Source organism: Chrysoperla carnea, chromosome 5, assembly GCF_905475395.1.
Source record: "Chrysoperla carnea chromosome 5, inChrCarn1.1, whole genome shotgun sequence".
Taxonomy (NCBI): domain Eukaryota; kingdom Metazoa; phylum Arthropoda; class Insecta; order Neuroptera; family Chrysopidae; genus Chrysoperla; species Chrysoperla carnea.
The window spans coordinates 74,405,616-74,425,795 of record NC_058341.1 but is presented as its reverse complement, the minus strand read 5'-3'; the positions used below and the strand labels follow the sequence as shown (position 1 = coordinate 74,425,795).

The following is a 20,180-nucleotide window of genomic DNA, read 5'->3' as shown; positions in this document are numbered from 1 at the left end:
CCCACAGGAGCAGTACCATATCAAATTTTTGAAATCGGAAAATGCGTTCTTAAAATTAAAGATATGTCCTATATGTATACCTTTTTTATATTTATGTAAAATAAATGGTCTGGCAACTGGATATAACCCCTTAAAGCATATGTTATAAAAGAGATTAATACAATTTAAGAGGTTAACTTTTTAAGGGTTTGTTGAAAGTCTCAGCTTTACTGAATGTTATTGAATATTAAATGAACCTGTATGTAATCAGACTTGTAGGAAAACCTTTTGACCCTTTTTGGGTTAAAAATCCATTCTGCGGGTGTAGTGGGGCTATGAGAAGCACATATACTCTTACGTTAACATCAAGCGGCTATGATATTTTTCTAATTCCTGTTTTTAAGGTCCTATATCTCGTAAACAGTTACCAGCCCAGGGTAGAAATAAAATGTTGAAATGTAGGAATCTAGTCTTCAACTACTAACTTATCAATCAGCAGACGGGTAGGATTTTTATTAAAAAAAAAAAAATGTACGCCAGCTCCTAGACTACAGCATGTGATAATCTTAAGTAATTAACGCACTTTATTTTTGTTTATTTTAGACTTGTAGTGTCACAAGGTGGTCGTGCTTTACATATTGTATTTCCACATCAATTTCTGGATAGTCCCGAATGGTTTGGTGTGTCAACCGATGAATTTTTTCAAGTCAGTATTACGGCCATGGAATGGTCGCGTGTATTAATATGGCACCGTGATAAATTACGACTTTCAATTATAACTGATCAATTCCTACAAGCAGTATTCGATCATATACTTGGTAGAGATGTTGTAAAAAAATTAATGCAGGTTTGTATTAACCATCAATAAAAAAACTTGTTGTATAATAATCCAAGCGCCCAAGCCTGTGCATCACGAGTTACAAGTCATCCAATGGGGGAAGGGGTTGGAGTCAAACTTTTGTTCATTATGTTAGATCATAAAGTCAATAAAAACAAGAAACTCTTTTTAGAATAAGAAAAAATTTTATTCAGTCAAAATGTGATATTCAGTCACTATTTTTAATTAAGTTAATTTTGCGAGATACAGAAAAATACTTAACAAAAGTCTGTGCGCATCGACCTATACATCGCGATTTATATTGAACGAGGTTAATCCGTTTAGCTAATCTTCAGACATTGTTGATCTAAGGTATGTTTGAGACCACGCAAAGTTCAAAAGAATCGATTCTGTAAATGTGTCAGATACAAATCGGTGTACGGTATGTAGATTGTGGTTCGGAAATTACCTTCAACTGAATAAATCTGTACACTCGAGCGTTGGGTTTGTTTTGACACAAGCCTTGGTTTCCGCAATTCCATGTCGTATTCATCGCAGATTTCGCTCATAGCTTTGAAAATTTTTCAGAACTCTTCTCTACCGCTTCCTCTTCTTTCAATCAAAATCTGTTTCGCATCGTCAGCCTAGTTCGATAGTCTCACCAAGATCCTGGTTTTCTTTATTAACTTGAACAGTATCCTTATACTCAAATTTTATTATACCATGCATATATGTAATATGCAAGGTATACTAAGTTTAGTCCCAAGTTTGTAACGCTTAAAAATATTGATGCTACGCACAAAATTTTGCTATAGGTGTTCATAGAATCACCTAATTAGTCCATTTCCGGCTGTCAGTCCGTCCGGCCGTCTGTGGGAACGATAACTCAAAAACAAAAAAAGATATCGAGCTGAAATTTTACAGCGTACTCAGGACGTAAAAATGTTCCTTATCAAAAATTAAGCAACTTTTGTTTGAAACCTTTTTTCGTAAACATCACTGTTTACCCGTGAGGGCGCCAATTAGGCAGAAATTTTATAGTATGTACTATACTTGAATTTCAGTATGTATGTGTCACATGTATGCATGTGTTATGTGATAAAGTAAACAACACTGACTATTCATGGTATTTCAACAATTAACACAGTCAATTGTTTGTTTTCACTTGTTTTTCAATAATTTCAATGCGTATGTTTTTACCCAAAAAGCGACGACTATTCATGGCCAACATTCTCAAGGTCAATAATCAATAAATCTCAATTAATGTCGAAACAGATTGAACAGCTAACTAGTAAGTGGAAATGCGTGTGATAATTGACTGCTTTTACAGAACTATATTGTTAGTTCAAATTTATGTGAAAAGATTCTCAATGGGAGGAGGGGTTGTGTTATTTTATTTTTTAGTCATGTACTGGCACTCTGTAGTCTTACTTTCTCGACAAGCGGCTATGTCTATGATGGATGACTTTTTATCGTAAAGTTATAAAAAAATTGGAGATTTATCCTGGATAATAACTAAATTCTTGTGGGACTCTTGACAGGATACTGTCGATTGAACCAGCACCTTCATAACATGGGAATCTCTAATGATCTCACTTGTAGAGTCTGTATGGAGGATGGCGAAACCTCCATACATGTTATTTGCACCTGCAGAAATTTGTTGGGGGCTAGATTCAGAATGTTCGGGTCCGAAATCTTGGATCCATCAACCCTGGGAGAGATCCTTACGAAGAAGCTGTGGGCTTTCGTCGTGGCGTCTGGCCTCGACAAAATTCTTTAGCTTCATTCGATTTTAATAGCACTTCTCGTCTTCGGGTGACAGGTCGTTCTCAAGTAGGGCACAGAGTACCTCTTTTTTGTTTTATTATTATTATTATTATTTTTAACTCGATTTTTGAACTACCTCCACGATGCCTTTTCTCATTTACGATTGTATTTATTATTGATCAAAAGACAGGTCGTTCTCAAGGAGGGCACAGAGTACCTCTCTTTTGTTTTATTATCATTATTATTTTTAATTCGATTTTTGAACTACCTCCACGATGCCTTTTCTCATTTACGATTGTATTTATTATTGATCAAAATATTGGATAATATTAGAAATAACTTTGCGTTCTTTATTTTTAACATAAATGTTTTTTTGTCTTGTATAGGTAAGCGAAACAATGGCAGCAAGTAATAATGGTCATATTCCTAATATGGATGATTCTGATGATAAACCAATGTTAATTGTAAAGAAATCAGGAGATGGTCCTGGCATCACTGCCTTAATAAACAGACAACTTCAAGGTAATATTGATACGATAGATGTAGTGTGTATTTTATGATTTACGAATAATATGAATGTAGTAATTGATGTGTCGTCTAGATTCATTTGTTTAGCTTTTATGTAGTCCGAAATAACTTTTAAGTAGGTATGAATGTGAACATGTTTGATAAAATTATAGTTATTAACAATCTCTTTGAATTGGGAAAAAATAAATTTATTATCTAAAAATTTTATATACAAATGTGGAATTTTATCATTTCTTGGTCGCTATTTTTTTTTATTATGAACTCGTGTGCGAATTTCAAGCAATAAATCAAAATTAAAAAATCCAAATTTTCAAAAAATATAAAAATTAAAAGAAACATTTAAATAATAAAATTCAGGTCTGTGTGCAGGAATCATTCAAAAGGAGCAAAGGATTTTCAAACTGTTGGTCGTCATGCTAGGTCATAAAGTCTATAAAAACAAGAAACTTTTCTTCCGAGTAAAAAAACATTTTATAAAATCAAATTGTGATATTCGGTCACTATTTTTCAATAAGTTAATTATGCGAACTCTATACCCATCACGATGCATATTAAGCGAGGCTAAACCATTTAGCCAATCTTCGACATTGTCGATCTATGGAATCGTTTCAAAGTATGTTAAAGTAAGATATTCGTCGCTACAGGTACAGGTACAGGCTATTAGTTTATAAGTCGAAACCGAGCCATTAGCGAAATAAAACTCCACATAATTATATATGAGAAAATTGCAAATTTGTTCTAGTTTAAGAATCTTTTTAGTTTTTCAAATATCTCCATTAAAACTTGAGTTATTGTAACCGAACGCGAATGTATGATGAAATTTTGTGTAAAATCGTATAACTTGAAAAAATAGACAAACTTTGAAAAGCTATATCCCCGAAACTATTGGTCCTGTAAAAAGCTGCTTGATCTCAAATTATTGCAAATTTAACCTTCTTTAAAAATAAGTAATACAGTTTTTGATGAAAAACTAATGTTAAATCGAAGTTTTCGACCTCGGTAAACGACCGGATCATGCCGAAAAATAAGAAAAACCTCGAAATTTTTTATCTTATTTCAGTTTTTGATGATTTTGACCTGACAGGACTGGTTTTTCATCAAAATCTGTTTAAATTTATTTTTAAAGAAGGAAAAAATTGCAATAATTTGAGATCAAGTCGGTTTTTATGGTACCGATAGTTTCGGAGATATGGCTTTTCAAAGTTTATCTATTTTTTCAAGTTACACGATTTTAAAAATTTCAAAATAAATTCGCGTTCGGTTGCAATAACTCAAGTTTTAATGGAGATATTTGAAAAAAAAGATTCTTAAACTAGAACTAATTTTCTCAAATATAATTCTGTGGGGTCTTCTTTCGATAATGGCTCCCTTTATACTTATATACTAATAGCGGGTCGGAAAAATGATAAAACTTAACAATTACAATCGTGCTAGCTTCGTTGCTATTGTATAAATGATACAGTCAATCTAGACGAAAAAAAGGCCGGACCTGGAAAATTTCAATGGTGCATCTGAGTTTATAGATCGTTAGGGGGGCATATAAATAACTTAAAAAAAAATTAAGAGAATTTTTCGTTCCGCTGTTTTTGAGAAAATCCAAAAAAAAATTTGGAATGCGTTTTTCTCGAAATCTATTGGTTTAAGGGAAAAGTTTTTCGAATAGAAAATGTAGAGGACATTGCCAGCTACATTTTATGTCATTGGAGCAACGTCATACGAGTTAAATTACAAAAAGTAGGTGTCGCGAAAGTATCAAAAAAAAGGGTTTTTCACGATTTTCATTAAGAAAAAATGATTTTTTTGTAAAAGTGTAAATGAGAAAGTTGTTTGACTCAAAATTAGCTTCAACTTTTATTTCAACAATTTTTATGAAAAACTTACCGTTTCCGAGCTATAGGCCAAAAATGCAACGCACCGTAGTTAACAGTTCTTCCAACAATCAATTCAATATTAAATTCTACAAAAATCTCAAGCACTATCTCAAAGCTGTATTTCAAAAACGGCAAGTTTTACAAAAAAATTGTTGAAATAAAAGTTGAAGCTAATTTTGAGTCAAACAACTTTCTTATTTACACTTTTACAAAAAAGTCATTTTTTCTTAATGAAAATCGTGAAAAACCCTTTTTTGATACTTTAGCGCCATCTACTTTTTGTAATTTAACTCGTATGACGTTGCTCCAATGACATAAAATGTAACTGGCAATGTCCTCTACATTTTATATTTGAAAAACTTTTCCCTTAAGCCAATAGATTCCGAGAAAAACGCATTCCAAAATTTTTTTGGATTTTCTCAAAAACAGCGGAACGAAAAATTCTCTCAATTTTTTTAAAGTTATTTACATGCCTCCCTAACGATCTATAACCTCAGATCCACCATTGAAATTTTTTCCAGTCAAAATGCCAGATTGACTGTACCAAAAGCGCATAACATTAAAATATAGACTCATACCTTTAAAATGAGCACCTTAAAGTATAAAAATGTTATTTATTGGCCAATCTACGTACGTTTCAAACTAAGCGCTGCGCGCCGACCTTATACAATATCATTTTCGTTTACAATTTTAACCATAGCTCCGGTTCTATTAGTCGTATCAAGACGAATAAAAGAAGAAATTTTTGTTTTTTAATGAATAATAATAGGTACAGAATTTTAATGAATAATAAAATGGCACAGAATACAGTTTACTAAAATTTTCAATAGTTTAGGACCTATGGCCGTATAAACAATTAATTTGTTTATAACAATTCCCCCCCTCACTTTGAGCGATAGGTAAGTTGAAAATTCGGATTCAGCGGGTCAAAATACGACGAAATACACTTCTTGTTCGGTAGGACCTGTAAAGGCACACGAAACTCACTCAGCGCTTACATTAATATCATAGAACCAAAGAATTCACATTTTAAGAGTGCTTTTGGTAGCCGTAATTAAAGAAACACGAACGAATTAGTTTTTTTTATATTACGAATACTGCGCTCTCTTACGGAAGTATATCGTACCGTACATACTCGACCGACAATATAAAATGCACATTTCGCAAGTATACTCTGTGTCAAATAAACGCACCGCTTTACGTAAAGTAGAGAGATACTTTTAGCTCTACATACAAACTTTACTTAAACCAGAAAATTTTACTTTAATAAATAATGAAGCCATTTTTAATTTACCTTTTTGTTATTAGTTTTTTATTTTGTCTGTAGTCAGTTTTTGCTATTATTTCGCTCATTTACAGAATCAATGATCAAAACTTGTCTCTCAAGGAATGATAATATTCCCTACAGAGGAAATTATAAAATTGATTGTAGTGAAAATAATTAATAAAGAAAGAAAAATTCTGAGGTGAAATTAGTGTTGTGATTTCATTGAAATTGGTAAAATTACCAGGAGTAAATCCAAAATACTTTCCCTTATTGGATTTGCTGTTGAAAGACTTGAAGTAGGACTTTAATATTATGCAGAGTGTTTACTAAATAAGAACAAATTTAAGAGCATATTCTTGAGACAATTGTATGACAAAAAGTTCATAGTCAATAGTCCATGAATGTGTGTACCAAATTTAACAAAAATATTTAGTGTGATATCACAGATATTATAAAAAATATATATTTTTTCTTAAAACTGCTATCACCCTGTATCTTGGAAACAAAGAGTTTGGTGACATATCTTCATATTAACAGAAAGCCATAAGGTATAAATATCTCATTATTTCGGAATCCAGGGCCAGTCAATGAATCTGTATAAAAACTGTTCGACTATATTGTTTAAAACTTTGTGCGATGTTGCCCAGGAGGTAGGAGCCACCTTCTCGGGGGTGGAAAAATTTATGTTGAAAATTACAACAGGAATCGATAGAAGGATGAATTCTAAGCAAAAAAATTTATTAGCATATTTCAAAAAGTCAATACTTTCCGAGTTATTAGCGATTGAAATTCAGAGTATTTAATGCCAAATAATTGAAAAATTTGAAGTTTTTCGAAGAAAGTATTTCATACACTTTTTAAAATACTTTAAAAAACCATGAAAATGAAAAAAGTTTCAAGTCATTTGCACGAAAATTAATGGAGTTATAATGAAAACAAAGTTTCTCGTACCTTCAGCACAAAAACTGTTGAATTTACCACGGAAACTAAAATTAATGCTTGAAATATTGCAATTTGAATGCAAAAATTTTTAACGAAAAATACAAATAAATGTCTTTATCGTTAAATAACTCGAAAAAAATACCAAAAAAATTTTAAGATTGTACAATATTTTGCTGAAGAATAGCCAAATTTTTGTCCTCAAACTTTTTTCTGTAACTTAATAATTTATTTAAAGACTCAAAATTTTTTTACAGGCAGACTTTTACTCAAAGAATATGTGGTACAGCATAGGTATCCATGCAAAATTTTAAGAAAAATATCATTGAAAATCGATATAAAATATGTATATTGTCTTATGGAGAAAACGATAAATTTTGAAAGTTTTTGATAATTTTCACTTGGAATGAATGAAAACAAATTAAAAAAAAAAAACAACTTTTTAATAGAAAGTAAACATATTAGCAATGACATAGAAAAGAAAAAATCAAAGTGTCTCCATCCATATAAGGGATATACAAGCAGGGTAGATTTATTGTTGAAATTATTTTTATATTATTTTCAACTTTGATGATGAAACCTCTGCCTTGGTTTACCAAATATCGAAAGCTAAATAAAAAATTAAACATAATTTTCAATTTTCGATATTTTGAAAAATACGCCAGATATCGAAAAATTGTATTCTTACTTTTCGTCTTATATCGTCAAGTTAAAACATAATTTACAATCAAAATTGAAAATATCAATTTTGTAAATTTGTACCTCCACTACCGTCATACATTCTTAACGATAAAGACATTTTTTTTGAATTTTTCTAAAAAAATTTTGGCATTTAAATTGCAATATTTCAAAAAATAAGTATCCGAAACTGTTAGAACTTTTTGAACCTGTTGCCAATACTTAAATAAAGTTAATTGTAAAGCAGCAAGCATTAATTTTAGTTCCCATGGTAAATTCATCAGTTTTTGTACTAAATAAAACATAAAAAGAAATGTCCGATAAACTTTGTTTTCATCATAATTCTGTCAAGCTTTATATAAATGAATTGAACCTTTTTTTCATTTTCAAGGTTTTTTAAATTACTTAAAAAATTGTAAGGGGTGGTAGGGGTGTTTTAAGGGTGAAGAGGGGTGTGTCCCACCCCTGGGGATGGCCCATCCCTAAAAGGCCCCACCCCTGGGACCACAAGATCGCACAAATTTGTGTTTTTAACTTTAAAGCGTTGAACAATGCAGTCGCACAATTTTTATAAAGACTCACTGACAGTTCTTGGATTCCGAGGTATAAATCTTAAGGCTCTCCACTGTATCAAATTTTTTTCATAGAATTGTCTCAATATTTTGTAAAATCAGAACTTTGTATCGTAAAGTCATGTTCAACTATATTGTAATATTTCGTCGAATAAAATTATATTATTTATTTTATATATTAAAAAAAGTCTAAATTTAATATTTGTGTGTACTTTCACAAAAGAAATAACTAAAGTACTGGTGTCAGTTTTCCTGCTTTTCGAATGGTAAAAGATTGATAAAATACAATTTATCGATCATACAAACCATCCAACACGACAGTACCAGGTTAAAATAAAATTGTGAAATGTCATTAATATTGAAGTTAATTTTTTTAAATTTTCTTCACGCGTTTTTTTGGTACATTTCCATTAATAGAATTTTTTCAAATCCAATTTCAATGAATTACAAAAGTAATGAAGCTCTTTAAGTATGGCTTGCCATATTGATTTTGGTAAGATTTGTAAGAATAACAAATTTATTTATTACCCAATCAATCCTTTATTCTAAGATCCAATAATTTATTGTGATAGTGCAAAGCTTATTTGTAAGGTGCAGGTCCCAGAATATTTACATGCAAAATAAAATCATACATCAAAATAAATGCAAAGTTCTAATTAACAAACAAATTATCGTTATTTTCGTAAGCGTTCAAAAATAAATTAATTTTCAATGCATGCTTCTTGTTCGAAATTTAGGTCAGATTCGCATGTTATTCAACATAATAATTTTGGAACAAGGGTAATAAAATAATTAGAAATTTATCGGATCCTTACAAAAATTATAATAGCATGTTATAATATTATTGATTTTCTATGCAACGCTAAGATATGAGACATGCGAGTATTGGATAATCCTAATCATTTATTAGATAATCGTTTATATTATACAGTGTGTCTTTTTTAAGTGAATATGCAGATATTAAACATGACCTAGGTTTTCAAGCTCAATGAAAAACTCACTCTAGTCCATAACTCGTAATCGATAGACGAACACTTTAAATTCGAAAGTTGTTATTGATTAAAAAAGTTTTTGTTCGAAATATTTTTCCGCAAACCGTACAGTTTAGACAAAAACGGACTGAAAAGTTTTATCCAAAATTGTTTTTGTATCAAAATTGTTATTTCGTATAATTGTTTCTGTGAAATCACTCGTCGAAAAAAATTTTCCAATAAATACAATCAAAGTGGTTCATTTTTCTATAAAAACCATTTTTGTTCAAATAGATTGAACAAACTCACAAAAGGTTAGATTTTTGCTGTCAATTACTGTTTAAAATATTCGGTTTACAAAAAAAAAATCAAACAAGAAATATTTGTGTACTTCTAAAGAACAACTTTCTAATTTAATGTTTGTCAGTTATGAATCAGATTGAGGTTTTAATTGAACCTGAAAACTTAGATCGAATTTGATGCCGGATAAGATGTGCTCGTTTGAAACTAATATTTTTGTTTGAAGCATTGCTCACGATTAAATTTATTGAATTTCAAGCATATGTCAACGTACCAAAAGTATACCCTGTATATGGTTTTCAAATCAAATATTTGATCAGAGCCACAAAATAGTCTTTATTTTCGTCAGTTAACTCGATACGGCTATATGACATAGTAAAAAATCATATAGTATTTTAGAATTTGTTAGTATTTTCTATGGTTTCTATATATCTAAAAGCTATCTTCACTATTTTTGGTAGCTAATAACTACTTTAGCATCATATGAAAAAAGCCTTTCTGTACATTCAGCAGATAAATTTATCAGTGATCTGAATGGTAATAATACTAAGCGACCCCATGTGAATCAAATCACTGTTCATACACGATGTATATCTAGCGTTGCATGAAAAATAGCCTCGCGATGCTGTTAATAAAATGAATGCTAAAAATAAGAATTAGGCTAAATTAAAATAAAATTAGTATTTAAGTAAGTAATCGCTTTGAAATGATCAGATAGGTAGATGTAGTAAATTATGATTTGTTTGTTTTTATAAAATAAATTTGTTGTTGTATGATATTTTGAATATGCTCCGTTTTTTTATTTTTGTATGTTTTTGGCTGTATTTGGTGTGTAGAAGAGCATGCCCCTTTACTAGCAGCTCCTTTGGCGCGATCACTACGTTCAAGCAGTCCACATCATCTACGTGTTCCAACATTAATGATGGCGGCCATCCATCCATCAGATGAAGTGCAAATATAAATAACAAACAATTAATATTAAATTTGCTCTCCAAAAAAATTAATTCATTAATTAATTAGAATAGTAGAGCTGTTTTAATATTAATTTAAAATGCATTCTTATCTGATTTATTCACGGTTTTTATATGTATCAATCGACTAACGTATTTTTATTGTATTCAATATTTATTACAGGTAAGAATCAAAGTAGGCATTATATTCTTTTAACCCTTAACAGTGTGATCCATGTACGTTCATGGTGAGCATCTTACATATAGTTAGGTAAATCTACCAAATTTTAATTATCAATTCGGAAAATTTTGGGAGAAGGCTAATTTTATTTTTTTCTTCTGCACGCGGTTTTGGGACAATTTATCTCTACGATGCTTTTTTTGGTGATGTTTTCTTGAATATGTCTGCTTCTATTGATTGGATTGATGCGAATAAAAAAAAGAAATGTTTGTTATGAATTTTTGCATCGACCTTGCCTGCTATCGAACCCTGAACATAACAAAATAACCTCAAAATTTCAAGAAAACCACAGTAATCTCATATTTTGAACTTTCTCTAACAACTTTTCGGACAATGAAGAGATTGAATTGAAATTCTGGAAAAAGATGTAACTTATGATCACAAAAAAGTGCCATAAATTTTAGCTAGATAATCTCAATTTTAAGAAAAACGAACAGATCAGGCAAATCATCGGATTATAATTTTTTTTTAATTAAATGTTTTTTATATACTTTCGGATAGTGCCGAAACATTACAAAACAAAATGTAAAAAACTCGAAAAAATCCACATTTGCATTAGTATAAAGTACAACAAAAATTGAACCGTACAAGTACCGTAAATTCGTTTTTCTTAAAATTGAGGTTATGTATCGGGCTAAAATTTATCGCACCTTTTTGTGATCATAAGTTTCATCTTTTTTTCCAGAATTTCAATAGGGAATATTCATGAAATTTAAAGTTGGTTCAAATATTTTTCTTCCGTAACTTTAATGACTAGACATTTCAACTAAACCATTATTTTAGTAATTAATATCTTTTTAATTACTTAAAATTAATTAATAAAAGTACAAATTCAGTGAGGGCATTTAAAAATTTCTAAAACGAAAATTCAAATTTTTACACGGACGTGACATAATAGTACGGGCTTGTCAAATTTGTTGACATACTGTATGATATTAATTACTTACATTTTATATGGTATTTCATTAAATTATACTATTCTACGGCTTTTTATTTAGAAAACTTAATAATAACGAGTGTAAATTCTGTGTTGTAAATTCATTTTTTTAAGTGTAAATTATACATTGAACTGTCACCAATTGACAGATCACGTACTTATACGTCACCAACAGAGAGCGCCAAAAAACTGCGTTTAAATATCTCAAAATTATACTGTATTTTAACAATTTTTTTACACTTAATTACAGCATTTTTAAGCAGTATTTATATTTTTTACTTTGTTATAACGGTGTAAACAATGAATTAAAAATATTAAAAAAATACATGAATATTCCCTATTCAATTCCTTAATTTTTCGAAATGTTATTAGAGAAAGTTGAAAATATGAGGTAACTGTGGTTTTCTTGAGTTTTGAGGTTATATGTTCAGGGTTCGATAGCAGGCAAGGCCGATGCAAAAATTCATAAAAAACAATTCTTTTTTTATTCGCCTCAATCCGATCAATAGAAGCAGAAATATTCATGAAAAAATCACCAAAAAAAGCATCGTAGAGATAAATTGTCCGAATATTGCGTGTAGAAGGTCTCGCGGAACCGTAAAATTCCTTTTCTCTATTTTTTACAACAAAAGAAATAATCCAGTAGATTTACCCAACTAATAGTAGTAAATATTCCATCACATTCTTAAGGGTTAAATATATTAGTTGAATAGGCTAGCTTGTGGCTATAATTATACGCATGTTAATAACAACATATTTAACGGTCTTGTCATTTTTAAATATTATTTCCCACAGATAGATAGATCAGTTTTAAATTCTTCGACAGTCCCAAAAAAAATTATCATTATTAGCGAAATTCATAAACAATTATTTACATTTAAGAAATACTTTGCCTACTAAAAACATGAGGTAATTTTTGACAGCAAAATTTCAAATGTTTTGTTCCTAAAAATAAAAGCAAAATAACAGAAAATATTAGGCAGAAATTAAATATACGCCGTGTGATGATAAATTAGACAAATAACAAGAATCGGCTGAATGCTGAGATACGTGAAGAAACTGAGAAACGGTCGCTGAGATACGGGAAGAGGTCCTATAATATTGACACCGTTGTTTAAAATTGATATAATTTTCACACATGTATCTATTTAAAATACAGTTTACTTTACACCATGTACTTTGGACTACACCCTTATAAATATATTAATTTATAAATAATGTAAACAAATTATATATTCTACAGTTAACCTCAATGATACAAACTATAAATAAAATATAATGCGCATAAAATATTAAGGGATGATAACAATGTTTCAAATATTGATTCAAAATCTAAAAAGTGCAAGCTATCGGATCATATACAGGGTGGGTTATTTTAATCTATAATGCCTAAAAGCTCGTTTTGTAGTTAACCAGTCACAAAAAACTTAAACAAAAGTTGTTAAGTTTGATGAGGGACATATTGTTCTGACATCATATTGGACCTAGTTCTTCGGGTTGATTTAATAGCCAATATAGATTCTAAACGGTAAAAGATAGAATAAAACTTTAAATTAGAAAGTTGATTCTCATAAAAAAATTAACAATTTTTGTTCAAAATATTTGTGATGATTGCAAAGAAAATACGCTTAAAAATATGTCAACAAACATTTTTCATCTAAATCATTTTTTCGAATATCGCCATCATAGCAAATACGATTTAAAAATATGTCATTATTGCATTTAATCAAAAGAAAACGCGTTCATGGACACAGGCGAATGTCCTCTATTGCCCTTAACAACTTTTGGCTAAAACATTTTTCCGTAGTTAACGTATGTTCTTTCGATTAAAAGCAAGAAGGATATTTTTAAGTCGCATTTGCTATGATGGCGATTTTCGAAAAAATGATTTAGATGAAAAATGTTAGTTTTTTTTCATGAGGATCAACTTTCTAATTTAAAGTGTTATTTTATCTCTTACCGTTTAGGATCTAAATTGTATATTAAAGCAACCCTAAAAAATATCCAATCTGATATCAGAGCATGATGTCCTCCATCAACCTAAAAATCGAGGTATTAGTCATTATAGATTAAAATGACCCACCCTGTATATTTCATTCAGATTCGATTATTTTTCGCCGAGATATACCCGTTTGAAATATCGAGGGGCAGTATATTGTGATGTCAAAATAGCATTGCAAAACTTAAATAAATGTGAAAAATTAGTACGGACTGTCGAAGCAATTTTTACAAAAAGTAGCATCTTCCCTTATGTTAAAAAATGTAGATGACCATTTACTTTTGATCCAAATAAAATAAATAATATTATACCCGTAAAGTAGTAATAAAATACCCTAAGTTTTAAAGTTCAAAAAAAAAGCTTTGATTAAACTTTCTAGCCATAGGCATAAAAATGAAATACGATATATTTGATCTGATTATGATTGAATTGTTTTAATTTCTTATGGCAGCATTGCCAAGGATTAAATATTATTATTGTGGTAAGTTTAACAAAACAATGTCAGTCAATGTGATTAGATGTTTAATCATTGCACTTTTCATTTATTTATTTATTTATTTATTAATTCTTCATGCAACTTTTGGAAACACATAATTATATCAATCAATGTAATCATTCGTGAAAAGTTTCAACCAAAAGCTTGACTTTCCTAAGAAAGCGGGGCGGGGTGTTATTTGGCGGCCGTAAAATATCAAGCATCTTCTTAAAATTTTTAAAACGAATTGTTTTTAGAAAAATTAACACAAACTAAATTTTATTTGGACCTTGAAGGTCTTTTAAAAATCAACTTATTTCTGTAACTGATGAGATAGAGGAATATTTTAAATTAATTTTTATAAAATTAACTTTTTAAAAATACTTTTGTTCGAAAAATTTGTAATGAATTCAAAAACAAATAACGGATGCGCTATCTTTTATATCGATATGTAAACATCGTAGGTAGAATGAAACTAAATATCTACAAGGAGAAAGGTATTTCATCTTTGAAAATTTCCATAGTTGTTTTTTAAGTTGTAAAAATTTTGTACCAAAAAATCGACAACTCAGGGGAGTTCTTAACCACCTTTTTTGGGGAGTAGCAAAACAACTATTCATAAAAAAAAATCAACTAAAAATTCTAGCTAATTTAATTGTGTAGATTTTTGTTTTTTTTTTTCGATTAGCTTCAAAGTTGACCGAGATGTGCAATTTTAAAATGGAATTTTTTTGCTCATTCAATCAAATGAAAAAGGATCCATCTGGTGGCCGATTTTTTTGTTACGAAGTTTTACAACCTACTAAACAACTATAGAAAATTTCAAAGATGCAACACTTTTTTCTTTGTTATCATGATTTTTTATTAAATTTTGTTGTGTTATTGTAGTAGAATAAAATTACAATTTGTGTATGGGTTAAAAGTTCGGGGCAGCGAAACTTTGGGGTTTTTCTTTTCACATCAAAATATGTATTTTTACTTTCCCGGAGTGGTGCAACATATCTAACCAACAAAAAGGCGTTAAAAATGGAATTTTTTTCAGAAATTTTATCATTTTTATTTTATATTCGCAAGAGGAGCAAGCTTTAACAGTTTCGGATTTATAGTTTTCGAAATATTGCAATTTAATTCCAAAAAATTTTTCGTACCTAAATAAAGTAAATCGAAAACGGCAAACATTAATTTTAGTTCCCGTGGTAAATTCATCAGTTTTGAGCTGAATAAAACATAAAAGAAAAGGTACGAGAAACTTACTTTTCATTATAACTCCGTTAATTTTCGTGCAAATGACTTGAAATTTGTTCAAAGTTCTGTAAAATACTTTAAAAAGTGTACAAAATACTTTTTGTAAAAAACGTATTGACTTTACGAAATTTACTTCAATAACAATTTATGCTTAAATTTCATCTCTTTATCGATATCCGTTGCCATTTCAATACATATTTTCTACCTTCTAGAAGAAGTCGCTACCACCCCCTGAGCAAAAGCACCACTAGACACCATATACTTTTTGATCTAGACTCTAGAGGGTGAACAAAGCTTAATCCAAAATTTTCGTCTATTTTTCTCCTCGTTTATTGGAGTATCAATCAGTTGTAAAATTTCAAACTTATTTAATAATTTTTACACACTGACATAAAAGATGGCTCATCCTGTACAAACATGTTTATATATTTTTAGGAATTTATTCTTGACATAAAAACATTACAAAAAATCGATATGAACTTCATATAACAAATGGCATGTAAAAACATAAGATAACGCTAACTCTCTCTTAGGAAAACAGAGTTTAAACATTGATCAAAATTTGATTTATTATCTGAGACCTGCTTATTTGAGAGATTAAAATAAAATAACTTTTTTTTTTAATTTTGTATTTTTATGTAACAAAGTGTCGTTGGCAGAACAGTTAGTTGCAGATTTGCAGACAGAGAAGGATCTCAAAAATAAAAAATTTGGTTTTTATTACCTAAACAAACCTGATGGAAATGTTTCAAAAAAAAATTGTAATTTTCTATCTACGGTAATTTGTAATACAAAAATTCATGACATATTCATAACCGCAGAAGAATATCAGTAATAGCTAAGTTTTATGCTCTTTTTTCCGAGTCTCGCGTTTAAAATTGGATCTAAATTTTTAGATAACCATGCGTAAAAAAGTAATAGACCAATCATACCAATGTACCAAATTTTGATCACTGCTTAAGGTGTATATTATTGAATAATTCAACTTCACGATAGTTACATGTATTGATAATTATGTAAAGAAATTTTTTTTTTATTGGCATGGAACCACTTGTATCAATTTTGCGTAAATTCATTTTTTAAGAATAATTTCTTAGTTCGTTCTTCATAATAAGAAGAACATCAACCTTAGTTTATTTTAAATTACGCTAGGATTTTAATTATCGTTGCAGTTGACCTCAAAGAAGGCACTCTTCGAAGACTTATCGCCAAATGAGCGCGTTTACATAATTTTTTTTGTCTTAGATTTGAATGAAACTCAAACTACTGTTTTACTGGGCAAGTGTATTTTTAGATTGAATATGTCACCATACAGCGAGTTTCATATAAATCGGTGGCAAAAATTTTTAATATCTACCAAGAGCCAGGATACAGGGTGTTTTATAATTGATCGTAGAATTCTGAACTTTCTGAATAAGCTGTTCAAGATGAACAAAAAATTTCTATTCAAAATTTAGATCTGAGGCCTTATTTTTGATATTCAGTTGATTGAAAAATTAAAAAATGCATCCATTCACAGAGCACTGAAAGTCAGTAGGCTTGAACGAGCTTTATCAATGAATCATCCTTTTATACGTCTTTTGTGAAAAATTCATATCTCGTGTCTCTGTACGGTTTATGAGAAATTAACTATTAAAGTTATAGAGCAAGAGCCCGTAACGGCCAGACCTTCGTTATTTTATAGAAGCTGAAAATTTCTCTGTGAATACCACAGGTAAGAACGACCAGCGACTATAGAATTTGGATGTGGTTACTTGGACAGGCAACGGGTAGTAATGGTGTATAAAGAAATAATAATAGTGCCTTAAATTCCTTAAAGTATAAAGTTCAATTTTTATATATTTTCTTCAGGATAATTTTAGAAATCATGTTATTCATTGCCGGACACTTTTGACGGTTTCAACCCGTTGCCGGACACCCCTAAATTGTAAAAAATTATAACTATACTTTCGTTATAGTATAAAAGCTGAATTTAATGTATGTTACTTGGGGGCATATACAAAAATATTACTTCAATAGCCGGCCAGTTTTAATGGTTTTTACATCTTGCCAGACACATTGAGAGTCCGCTGTAGGTGCGAGTGCGTGGTTAGTCTAATCGAATTAGAATTTGACTCGGAATCATTTTGATTTTTTCGGTATCAAATATCTTAGAGGAGTTGATTTATTTAAGATAAAATGTAATCTCTAAATTCGCAGAAAGGGTAACAATTTTATAAATAATCAAAGAAAATGAGATAATTTGATATTTAAATGCGACGATAAAGACATCAAACTGTTTTACTGACTTTCAGTGGTCTGTGAATGGATGGATTTTTAATTTTTATGGAATTAACAATATATTGGAAATTAGGGGCCTCAGATCAAAATTTGTTAAAGAAATATTTCATTCGTCTTAAATTGCTTATTCTGGAAGTGAAAAATTCTACCGTTAATTATACAGGGTGATCATTTCAAAAGTATCCACCCTTAATAACTCATTACTTAATGTGATTATTGTTTTGAGTGAAAACACGTCGATTTAGAGATCGAGGGGGAAGTTCAAAATGGTACCAAGAGAATTTTAAGTTTCATCTATTCGCCCCTAGCTACCCTAACTTTGAAATTTCAAAAGGCATTATCTACCTTATTATACATCATCTCAAAGGGTAGTCTATCTTCTGTGTAGTCTATCTTAAGAACCAATTGATCGATTTCATTTTTTTATCATGGTAAAAGAGAGAATTTTATGCCCTTCAAATGAGGTATCACAAAATAGGAAGTGCCATTTGCAATTTCAATGCTGGAGTGGCTAGGCGCGAAGAGGTGAAACTTAAAATTCTCTAGGTACCTCTTTGAACTACCCCCCCCCCCCGATATCTAAATTGACGTGTTTTCACTCAAAGTAATAATGACATCAGGTCAAGAGTTATAAAGAGTGGATAGTTTTGAAATGTAGACACTGTAGACAACCCGTATTCGTTGAGGCAGACTATATATGCGTATCCTATATTAAATTACAAATCACAGAGGCTAGCTTTTCGAATTCCTCTATCTCTCCGTTTTAAGCAGACCAAAATTTTTGATGATCTGGCTGTGTTGATCAAGATATCATTTGTCTTATTATTTTGAGTAGCGATAAGGATATACAGGGTATTACATTTTAATCGATGGATCCAAATATCGTCTCACCACAAAAAAATGTTTCAAGTGGGACATCATACAGATTTGATTTGCGTCTTTTGGATCCTTGAATAGTTAAGTCAGATCCTTAACAGTTACCATTTATTATATAAAACATTTTTTTCGAAAATCGTTAGCTTTCGGAGGAAATGCGACTTAAAAATATGTCATTATTGCATTTAATCGAAAGAAAACACGCTAACTCCTGAAAAATGCTTTAGCCAAAAATTGCCCCGGGCAATATAGGACATTCGTCTGGGTTCATATGGCTTTGACCTTCAATTATCGATAAACTTCGAGCGCGTTTTCTTTTGATTAAATGCAATAATGACATATTTTTATGTCGCATTTCTTCCGAAAGCTAATGATTTTCGAAAAAATGTTTTAAATAAGAAATGTTAATTTTTTTATGAGGTTCAACTTTCTAATTAAAATTGTTATTCTATCTCCTATTGTTAAGGGTCTGAGTGAACATTAAAGGTTCCAAAAGACGCAGATAAAATTTGACGCTAAAATATGAGGTCCCACTTGAATCTGAATAATTTTCGTACGATGCTTATTTTTTTGTAGTGTAAGTATTTTAGAAGATATTTGGTCCATCGATTAAAATGGGTTACCCTGTATGAGAAGTTTTCGTGGTGGTATATAAGGTTTGGCTCAGGCTCTTGGTATGTAACTTATTTCTAATTTTTGTTTGATTCATGTATAATCTTTTAAAAAACTTAAAATCATTCATGTAGGGAAATCATCAACCATAGAATATTAAAAGTCAACACAAGGGTGAATTGCAGCACCCTTGTGATGTGTACAATATCACTCATAGTCATAGGCATGGAAAATCTTTATGAAAAGTGTTTATAAATAATGTCACTTTATATTCTCAAAAAAACTTGTAAACCCTTCAAGAAGCACCAACTCTTTTAGAATTTATATTACATCATTAACAAATATATTCTAATTTTTGATTATTCAACAGCAGCTGGTGATCCAGATGCATGGAGACTTGGACGTATTGAAGAAGCCGATCATGAAACTCCAGTTTGAATGTTGTCGTCGTTGCCTTTACCAAGCAATCGCTTCACTCAACAAATTATACCTAGGTATTTAATTACACACAAAACATTGCAATAAACAGAAAAAAAAAAACAAACAAAATGGGTCACTTTAAAAACAAATGCAGGCTTTAATTTAAACATTAAAAAAAACTCCTTCACAGATAACCACGATTTTCAAAATTCAGGACGATAAATAATATATATATATATACCTAAAATAATATTTAAAACATCTAGATTTAAAAAGATATTTTTGAAATAGAATTCTAATAAATGTATTGTAAAAAACAAAAAAATTAAAAAAATCTATTCATGATATTATTTTCAAAAAAAATTATAGATTATGTTGTTATAATAATAATTATTATAGACAATGTAAGTACTGAAGTTTTTCATTTGAATCTTTTTCTCGAAACAATTTTCAACA

General features: G+C 30.0%; 1 protein-coding gene across 4 annotated transcripts in view; it reads left to right on the top strand.

Moving 5' to 3' along the window:
• The window catches only part of LOC123299605 (blood vessel epicardial substance-like), a 63,796-nt gene extending 43,864 nt beyond the window's left edge, over nucleotides 1-19,932 (top strand). For 2 of the 4 annotated variants that reach the window (XR_006535350.1, XR_006535349.1), the window contains 4 exons: nucleotides 583-826; nucleotides 2,950-3,085; nucleotides 10,526-10,823; nucleotides 19,675-19,932. Coding sequence is in view for 2 of the 4 variants with exons in the window: in XM_044881867.1 (XP_044737802.1) it covers nucleotides 583-826; nucleotides 2,950-3,085; nucleotides 19,675-19,742 (448 nt within the window). In the remaining 2 variants the exon portion in view is untranslated. The remainder of the gene's footprint in view (nucleotides 1-582; nucleotides 827-2,949; nucleotides 3,086-10,525; nucleotides 10,824-19,674) is intronic. The other 2 variants (XM_044881868.1, XM_044881867.1) reach the window with 2 other exon arrangements.
• Nucleotides 19,933-20,180: the final 248 nt, after the last annotated feature.